The sequence below is a fragment of the Asterias rubens genome, chromosome 13 (assembly GCF_902459465.1).
Source record: "Asterias rubens chromosome 13, eAstRub1.3, whole genome shotgun sequence".
Classification (NCBI taxonomy): domain Eukaryota; kingdom Metazoa; phylum Echinodermata; class Asteroidea; order Forcipulatida; family Asteriidae; genus Asterias; species Asterias rubens.
In genome coordinates, this window is record NC_047074.1 from 9747136 (window position 1) to 9757245 (window position 10110).

General features: G+C 38.6%; 1 protein-coding gene across 1 annotated transcript; it reads right to left on the reverse strand.

Moving 5' to 3' along the window:
* Positions 1-992: 992 nt before the first annotated feature.
* Positions 993-7480, reverse strand: LOC117298948 (uncharacterized protein P19A11.02c-like). Its single transcript, XM_033782335.1, has 2 exons — positions 7345-7480; positions 993-1748 (listed from the first exon to the last, which is right to left on the reverse strand). The coding sequence occupies exons 1-2, from the start codon at positions 7448-7450 to the stop codon at positions 1354-1356; spliced, it is 501 nt and encodes a 166-aa protein (XP_033638226.1). The 5' UTR covers positions 7451-7480; the 3' UTR covers positions 993-1353.
* Between the last annotated feature and the right edge of the window lie 2630 nt (positions 7481-10110).

Here is a 10110-nt window from a genome sequence, read left to right on the forward strand (position 1 = left end):
TTTACAGTTTTTGTTGTTGTTCATATTATTATGTTGGGAATTGGGATACAGCGAGTGAGAAGGTGCTGTAGTTGACATTATTATCAAACGTGTCCAGTGCCTTTCTGCTTTTCGTAAAGTCCTTAAGACTCACCTTAAGTTAATTTCGTTCTAGTGTGCTATGATCTTGATGGAATTGCGCCTTATAAATTTTAATAGTTATGTTATGTTGTGTAACCTGTCGGATTGACAATGGTCAATTAAAGAACAACAAGATCAAAGGTAGGATGGTATTCAAAAATAGGCCACAGAAATCTGGCGGAGAGATGTATTATAAATTGAAGAAGACACAAAAATGCCGACTGCAATTACAACACGCTTCATCAGTGTCCGATGAAAATTATAATAAATTGACAAAATTATATTTTAATTGACCTCCTCGTCCCCAGTCTGTTCTATGTTTATCTCGATTGGCGGTGTCCCCCCTCGTCCTCAATCGATTCCAACATCAAGTACACTGTGCCTTGGATCTATTATATATACACGCTGCATAATATAATGAGTTATGCAAACGACCTCGAGCCCAGGTTCAGAAAACATGTGAGCACAAAACTTGCTTAGCATCAAATTATTTTGCTTAGCAGAGCAAGCTTACTGGCCAGAATACCACGCGGTTACCGTTGCTGCGACGTGGTACCCCACTTATTTCTTGTTTAGCAAAGAAATGTTTTCATGAATTAAAGTAGTATGCAATTTATTCAGAATAATGAGATATTCCTTTTTTGGTAAAAAAAAAAGAAAGAAATGGAGTGGCAGGATACGGAAAAATTTCCCGATTTTCAGTCTATAAAAACGTGGCGCACGTTTTATAAAAGGTCCAATCGGTCAACGTTGTGGTTTTGGAGTACAATTCAATATACTTCACTTCGTTGGCGGGAGAGGGCGAGTAGGTGTGCGTCACACTAGTTCCACTATCATCGAGAGCTTCCAGGCTTATCAAACCATCGCCGTAAGACATCCGAAACATAATCGACGCGTCGAATTCGGTATTAAATACTGCAGCTGCAGATTCGATAGTTGAATCTTTGGTCCCTCTTCTCACCTCTGGAAGAAAAAAAAAGCGAATATCTCATAAGAATTGAATATGGTGGGTTTCTTTAAAGGGCACTGCCGCCGATTTCACCATACTCTTCATAGTACCCCCATCACACCGAACTCGTTCTCGCTACGTTCTGAAAAATGTAGTCTTGGTGCAAGACGATCGTAGTGTGCGCGGCGGGGAGGAAGGAGTGAGAGATTGTCAGCAAAATCGTCTTGTACCAAATTACTACATTTATTCCAAAGGCGAACCATGCGCCGCGGAAACAACCCAAATTAGCTAAATAAACATGGAAACTTACGCATAGTGTATATTTCATCTCCACCAGCATCCATAAAACGTAGCTCAATCAAATTGCTGGCAGGGTTCTGGAGAGTAAAAAGCAGAACCACGGGATATGATGTGAAGTCTCGACTTTCGGGGATTCGTTTTACGCCATTGGATTTTGTCTGTATCGAGAAGCATGGTGTTGCCAAGGGTGTGGTTGAGACCTTTGTCGTTAGTGTCGTTTGTCGAAAATTGGTGGTCGGTGGTTGCATCAAAGTTGCTGTTGACGGTGGTTCTGCTGTCGTTGACGGAATTTCGGTGGTCAAAGGTGGCACCGAAGTTGTTAATGACGAAATTGTAGTGGTGACCGATGGCTGTTTTGTAGTCACCGGCTTCAACGTCACTGTCAGATAATGAAAGGTGATACCGCACGTTGAACTTAAAAACATCATAATATTTTTAATTTTGTTTTTTACCCATATACACCGATGTGTGGGAAGTTAGCACTGTAAACTTAGTACTTTCCCGAGTCCTGTGAAAAAATATCATACAGGCATGCTACTCGGTGGGATTCGAACCCACGACCCTTGCAGTTCTAGAGCATTGTCCTACCAACTAGACAACCGAGTAACATGCATGTGATATTTTTTTACAGGACTCGGGAAAGAACTGAGCATACAGTTCTAACATCGGTATATGATGGGTAAAAACAAAATGTTAATATTCTTTATCCCCCCCCCCGATGCAAATTTAACATCTTTTATAACATTATATTAATTTTGTAAAAAAATATTTGTTGAAGTCAATATTTCAAAACATCCTAGGTAAATTAACGAGGAGACGACGGCGACGACGAAGAAAACCAAACTCAAAACGAGATTTTCAAATTTATGATTGCTTCTTTAAAACCCTTGTATATTTTATTTAAAAACCATGGAAGTTCATTGCTCGAGTTTTGTTTTTGTTTTTTGTTAGTGTCTCTTAAAGAACTTCGACAGATGATGCTGCTGTTTCAGAAAAACACACACAAAGTCTCGCAAAATTAAGGGGTAGTGCACGAAACCAAACCTTGTTTCATGCCTGTGGTGAACGTGACATAATAATAAAACATTACATACAGCTTATATCACAGTCAAGACCCAAAAGCTAGATACACCTGTAGGTCATCACTTCAAACTTCCTAATCACTCCATTTCTGACATGATCTTACAGGGCGTAGAGGCACTAGGCAACCACAGAGAGACTGTGCGTTTGAGTAGGGAGAAACTCTGGATTAGACGATTCAACCCCTTGGTCTGAACATCCAAGAAGGAAACGACTAATAAACCTTTTGTTTTGCCGTCTCCTTTTTTCCCCATAGCCTTTTAGCCTGAGCCTCATTCACTAATAAATTACTGTTTACCCATTCCTCACCACCCTTGATGTTGTCCTTTGTGTTTCCAGCTTCTTGCCAGTCCCTTCCCTTTACACCCCCCCCCCCTTGCTGTCCCCCTATCCATTGTTTACCCCCTGCTTTTTTTTGTATGCTTTCTAACCCCATTCATGTATTTCCACTTCACTACTGATGTTTCACTTAGTTACGTGTTCATGTTTGTTGTGTTGTCATTTAGCCTTCGAGAAAGACTCTGCTAGGGTCGAAACGTCAGGCCATCAACTATTTTTTGCATTTATACTCTCGGTCCATGTGGTTGGCAAGTTGTTTGCAACAGCTTATTCTATTTTCTCAGCTTATATCACCGTATGATCCCTATGCGCTTTGATGCGCTTTGACAAAATCGTAATCCCGACAAAAGTTCATTTTTCTATTTTTAATTAACTACCACTTATCAGGAGTGCATTGTTCGTGAAGGAGATTGCAACTTTCTCAAGTTAAAAATTATAAAATTGTACCTCGAACCTTTAGTGTAAAAATTATATTCAATTCAACTAATAATATTGTAACCAAGTGGTGGCTATATACAGGGCAAAGTATAGTCAGCACCCCTTTTGAGTTAATAGGTATGGTTGCTATTTGGCACAGGGGACATGTCTGTCAAATGACAGCTCGATATCCAATTAAGTTCTCGTTTTTACCTCCACCCCATGTGCCCCCACATGACAGTATTTAAAGTCTTAACCCTTCCTGAATAGGAATTTCATTTGGGTTTATTAAAAATGCTCGCGTCCCTTTTATGACAGCTTTTTGTATACCAGGTCTGACACCGGAATACGATACAATTTGCAATTAGTAATCTTCATTTTCATTGTATACAACCTCTCTGCCCAACCTTTCTAGATAAAGAAATCCAAGGCACAGATCGATCCTTTTTTCCAACCTTTGTAAAGGTTTTTTTCAACCTTTTGAAACTGAGCAATCCATCACTTGAAAAAAAAAAAAAGAACTTACGTAAAAACGCAATATTGGAATTTTGTTGTATCGTCTTGTTCAATATTAAACGGTCGCTTGTATCTTAACAATTAAAAACTAAGTTGATAGCATCGTTTTTGTCTAACTTACTTGCAAACGTGTTTTGAATTTTTACTCCCTTTTTTGTGCGTATAGATTTTGCTCTCTCGAAAAATAAAAATAATTAATTTTTTTAACCAATCGTAAACGAACCGACTCGGTCCTTTTCTTCTCAGTAGAAAAGGGCCGAGTCGGTCCTTTTTCTTTTATATATGGGCCTTGCGATTCAAAAAGAAATATGAAATGGTTGGAGAATGTTGTGTACCCTAAGGCAAGGAAGGGTAGAGGCCGACAACATACTCTCCCGTTAAAGGCACTGATGGACACTATTGTCAATTACTCAAAATAGTTTTTAGCATAAAAACTTACTTGTTAAAGGCAGTGGACACTATTGGTAATTGTCAAAGACTAGCTTTCACAGTTGGTGAATCTCAACATACACATAAATTACAAACCTGTGAAAATTTGAGCTCAATCGGTCATCGAACTTGCGAGATAATATCAAAGAAAAAAACCTTGTCTCACAAAAATGTGTGCATTTAGATAGTTGATTTCGAGACCTCAAGTTCTAAACTTGAGGTCTCGAAATCAAATTCGTAGAAAATTACTTCTTTCTCGACAACTATGTTACTTCAGAGGGAGCCGTTTCTAACAACGTTTTATACCATCAACCTCTCCCCATTACTCGTCACGAAGTAAGGTTTGATGCTAATAATTATTTTGAGTTATTACCAATAGTGTCCACTGCCTTTAATGAGCCATGGAGAGCTGTTGATAGTATAAAACATCGTGAGAAACGACTCCCTCTGAACTAACGTATAGTTTTTGAGAAAGAAGTAGTTTCTCACTAAAATATTTAACATTGAATCGAGATCTCAGCCGAGGAGGTCTCGAAATCAAGCATCTGCTGAAAGCACACAACTTCGTGTGACAAGGGTGTTTTTTCTTTTATTAATATCTCGAAATGTTTACAGGTTTGTTAATTTATGGTTATATTGAGATACACCAAAAGAGAAGACTGGTCTTTGACAATTACCAATAGTGTCCAGTGTCTTTAAAACAAAATATAAACCACAGCCTTGGATCATTAACTGTTGTTCCAGAAACGTCTGAACGAGAGGAAAATTAAAAAGAACAATACGGTAACTATGGCGACGTGCCATACACTGTAAGCCGACAATGCATTTCCACAGCTGAGGTCTCGAAGTCAAGGCATCTGAAAGCACACAATTTGTGCGACAAGGTTGTTTTTCTTCCATTATTCTCTCGCAACTTTGCCAACCAATTGAGTTCAAATTTTCACAGGTTTGTTATTTTGTGCACGTGTTGAGAAGACTGGTCTTTGACAATTACCAAAGATGTCCATGCTTTTAAGCCACTCAAGGCATGCCCCCCCCCCCCCTGCCGTACACCCTCTCCAAAACTGGTGAGTTATTTTACTCCAACTTTCCCACATAATTTTAATTCGTTTTATTATTATTTTTGTGTAGGAGAGATCGCTTAAAGACATTGGTCACTATTGGCAATTGTCAAAGACCAGTTTTCTCACTTGGTGTATCTCAACATATTTATGCATAAAATACAAACCTGTGAAAATTTGAGCTCAATTGGTCATCGAAGTTGCGAGATAATAATGAAAGAAAAAACACAATTGTCACACGAAGTTGTGTGCTTTCAGATGCTTGGTTTCGAGACCTCCATATCTAAATCTGAGGTCTTGAAATCAATTTCGCGGAAAATTACTTCTTTCTCGAAAACTACGTCACTTCAGAGGGCGCCGTTTCATATAATGTTTTATACTATCAACTTCTCCCCATTACTCGTTACCAACTTAAGTCAGGTTTTATGCGAATAAATATTTTGAGTAATTACCAATAGTGTCCACTGCCTTTAACATCACTAGAGGCCAGTCTCACTTAGCCTTGTCCAGGGCTCTTAATGCAAAACGAGGTAGGATCAGATCCTACCTCGTTTTGTAACCGCGTTGATACCTCGCAAAGCCATCTTCGACCCCACGGCGTCAATGATTGTACTCTTTAAAGCCATTGGACACTTTCGGTACAGAAAAAAAAGTTCACAGATTTACAAATAACTTACAGAGTTTACAGAAGGTAAAGGTGAAAGAGTTCTCTTGAAATATTAATCCATGAAATGCTTTACTTTTTGAGAAACCATTAAAACAATTATCAATTCTCGCTAACGAGAATTACGGATTTATTTGAAATACATGTCATTACACGGCGAAACGTGCGGAAACAAGGTATGGGTTTTCCCGTTATTTTCTCCCAGAATCATGCTAAAGGAAAGAAAAAAACCTTGTTGCACAAAATAAATTCGTAGGCTTTCAGATGCATAATAAAAGGCCTCTCTGAAGACATTCATTATTTGAGAGAGAAATGTCCTCTTTATCAAAAACTACGCTACCTCAGAGAGAGGCGCGTTTCTCACAATATTTTACACCATTAAAGGAACACGTTGCCTTGGATCGGACGAGTTGGTCTATAAAAAGCATTTTGTAACCATTTTGTATAAAATGCATATGGTTAGACAGATGTTTTCAAAGTAGAATACAATGATCCACACACTATTTGCCTAAAAATTGCGTGGTTTTTCTTTTACTTTGCAAACTAACACGGTCAGCCATTTATGGGAGTCAACAATTTGACTCCCATAATGGCCGACCGTGTTTGTCGACGATGTAAAAGGACAACCGTGCAATTTCGAGGCATGTTTGTGTGGATCATTGTGTATTCTACTTTTACAACATAAAAATATGCATTTTATAACAAACGGTTACAAGTGCTTTTTATAGACCAACTCGACCGATCCAAGGCAACGTGTTCCTTTAACAGCTCTCCATAAGTTTCTCGTTACCAAGTAAGTTTTTATGCTAAACATTATTTTGAGTAACTACCAATAGTGTCCAGTGCCTTTAACGCAAGTTCATTTTCAATGACCCACAATCAGTTTACGTTATTCTGGTTTCATTGAGTAATAGTAATCGTCAAACTGCTACTTAAAGGCAGTGGACACTGTTGGTAATTACTCAAAATAATTATTGCCATAACACCTTTCTTGGTGCCGAGTAATGCGGAGAGGTTGGTGGTATACAAAATTGTGAGAAACGGCTCCCTCTGAAGTGCCATAGTTTTCGAGAAAGAAGTAATTTTCCACGAATTTGATTTCGAGACCTCAGATTTAGAACTTGAGGTCTCGAAATCAACCATCTAAACGCACACAACTTCGTGTGACAAGGGTTATTTTTCTTTCATTATTATCTCGCAACTTCGATGACCGATTGAGCTCAAATTTTCACAGGTTTGCTATTTTATGCATATGTTAAGATACACCAACTGTGAAGGCTAGTCTTTGACAGTTACCAATACTGTCCTCTGTCTTTAATGTTATATTTTTTGCTTTATTCCATGCTTTATTCCATAAATTACATCGTATCGTTATCTCTCTAAGAAGTATGGAAATAAAAAGTGTATCTGAATTGAATTGAAACTGAAATGAATAATAATAGCCTAATATCTCTATAACTATTCATTACCTTTGTTTCTGTCCTTTCGGCACTTAGCGGTAAACTCAGCGAATGCCTTAGCCGTCAGTGGCTTCCCTTCCTCCCCGGGAGCAACAGTGACCATCGTCGAGCACATTTCCCCCCTCAAGCTCAAGATGCTAGCAAGCAGAACCGCAACACGTAGAACTAACATTATGTAAACTGTGAAAGATCTTCGGTTTTTGTTGTAGCAAGAAAGTAGGTTAGAAGTAACAGGCAGAGTCTCCTGATGATGACCAGAGAGCAAGCTAGTCGAAACGTTGAGACTTTATTAAGAAGACTCCGCGGTAGTGCAGTTAGTAATGATCCTATTATAAGCTAAACAAGTAGAAGTCCAAGCCGATGTTCTACCTTCCGCAAGTACAGGTAGTAATTAAACTGAGAAGTTTTCGGAATTTTGTTTTTAAAGTACATCATTTGCATAATAACCGCCCTGAAATACATAATTGAAATAAACACGCCCCCTCTCTCCGTGTGTGCGCAGCCTGTTATTTTGGGTCACGTTTGGTTGTTCACGTTTTTAAGTAAAAGTCACGAAAAATAATCTAATTTAAAAAAGAGGATGATAGTCACGACCAAACTCTTGACCTCCAAACAATTATGAGTAAAACAAAACGGTGAATAATCGTCACGGTAATTACTGCAATTATTTGTGGTGCGTGTTTTTGTATTATTTTGTACAAGTTTATGCTTTTAATTTGAAATGAAGTATTTTTATACCTGAAACAACCGATGATTTATTATACCACTGTTCAGTATTGCAATTTTCTTTTAAACCACGATTGTAGTAAACCCGTGAGCTCAATTGGTCGTCGAAATTATTGTGAGATAACTGTGAAAGAAAAGACACTCTTGTCACACGAAGGTGTGTGCTTTCAGATGCTTGATTTCGAGACCTCAAAATCTTATTCGGATGTCTTAAAATCAAATATGGGAAAATTACTTCTTTTTCAAAAATTACGTCACTTCAGAGGGAGCTGTATCTCGCAATGTTTTATAGTGGGTGCGTTCGTTTAGCTTCCCCGGGTTGACCCCGTTGTGTGGCTTGTTTTTTTCCCCAGGACGAACGTGTGCAGATAATTAACCACTTGTCCTGGAAAAAAAAAACGCCACACACCGGGGTCGACCCAGGGAGGCTAAACTAAGGGTGCGTTCGTTTAGCTTCCCTGGGTCGACCCCAGTGTGTGGGGTTTTTTTTTCTCCAGGAAACGTGGGTAATTATCTGCACACGTTCGTCCTGGGAAAAAAAACACGCCACACACCGGGGTCGACCCAGGGAAGCTAAACGAACGCACCCTAACGCACCAACTATCAACCTCTCCCCGTTACTCGTTACCAAGTAAGGTTTTATGATTATAGATATTTTGAGTATAACCAATAGTGGCCACTGCCTTCCGAGGTGTCATGGTCATAAGGCGCTCATAAAGCCTCTGTACTCTGAACAATGAGTGCATCACCAAACTGTATTCTTGACCTTTGTTAACCCCCTCTAGCAGACATTGTTCTCAGGCATCCTCAACTAGGTTAATTCAAAAATTAAAAAATCTATAAAAAAAAAAGCTATAAATTGGGCCAAGCGAACCAATTTATATCTCCTGGCCTGAGTAACAAACGTCGACTCTATTATTTTCATTATTTTTTTTTTTTTTTTATTTATCTCGGGATGATTGGTGAACGTGGGATTTTAGTTGCGTTTATTGCTCCGCATCTGTAAATGGGTTAATATTAAAATTTAACCGGAGAGGCAAAACGCATGGAAATTAAATTGGCTGCTCATTTTCCGAAATTGACTGACAAAACCTAAAGTAAAATTCATAATTGTCTATTCAGAATCAAACGGAAATAGAATAAAACCTAGTTGGTAACGAGTAACGGGGGGAGGTTGGTAGTTCAAAACATTGTGAGAAAAGGCTCCCTCTATAGTAACGTAGTTTTCGAGAAAAGAATAGTTTCCACCAATTTAATTTTGATTTCGAGACCTCAGATTTGGAATTTGAGGTCTCGAAATCAAACATCTGAAAGCACACAGTCATCTTCGTGTGACAAAGGTGTTTTTTTCTTTCATTCTCGCAACTTCGGCGACCGATTGAGCTCAAATTTTTACAGGTTTGTTATTTTATGCATATGTTGAGGTACACCAAGACTGGTCTTTGGCAATTACCAATAGTGTCCAGGTCTTTAATAATACAGACCCTTCTTTTAATGCATTATTGTCTAAAATAGCGCCCTCTTTCTTCATCATTTGCCTACGATCACAGATTGCGAGTTGGGATGGGGTTGGACAAACTATGGCTTTCCATGAAATGCAAACCGACAACATAAGCTACGGTTCGTAATAATGTTACACACAATGTTCAAAACATGGAGTTGACTCAGTTGTAAACAACCAGTCGTGGGAGGTTTTTAATTTAATTTAAAAGTTTGCAGAAAAAGTTTAACTATTAGTTGTTCACAAGATGTTAATGCAACTGAATCTTTTTGCCAACAAACCTTATCATTGAGATCAATAAACCTTATGCATTGACGTCATCAAGCCGCCATCTTAAAAGTAAAAAACTGACGCAACAATCGCAACGTACAGATTTGTAAGCGCGGCTCCGGGACTGTACAGTCAAATGAAATACAACATTTTTATTATGACAATAATAAGGACGTGTGTGATTATTGGTGGGTTCCGCATTATGCATGCACTGCATGCAGAGAATTAATGTTTTTTGTTTGGATGAAGCCTCTGACCCGCTAGTCTGGGCCTCTTGT

Excerpts from the sequence above, each read along its gene's own strand:
- LOC117298948 (XM_033782335.1), bottom strand. The coding sequence starts at position 7,450 with ATGTGCTCGACGATGGTCACTGTTGCTCCCGGGGAGGAAGGGAAGCCA. Across the intron at positions 1,749-7,344 it reads CCGAAAGGACAGAAACAAAG|TGACGTTGAAGCCGGTGACT; the intron begins GTAATGAATAGT and ends ATTATCTGACAG.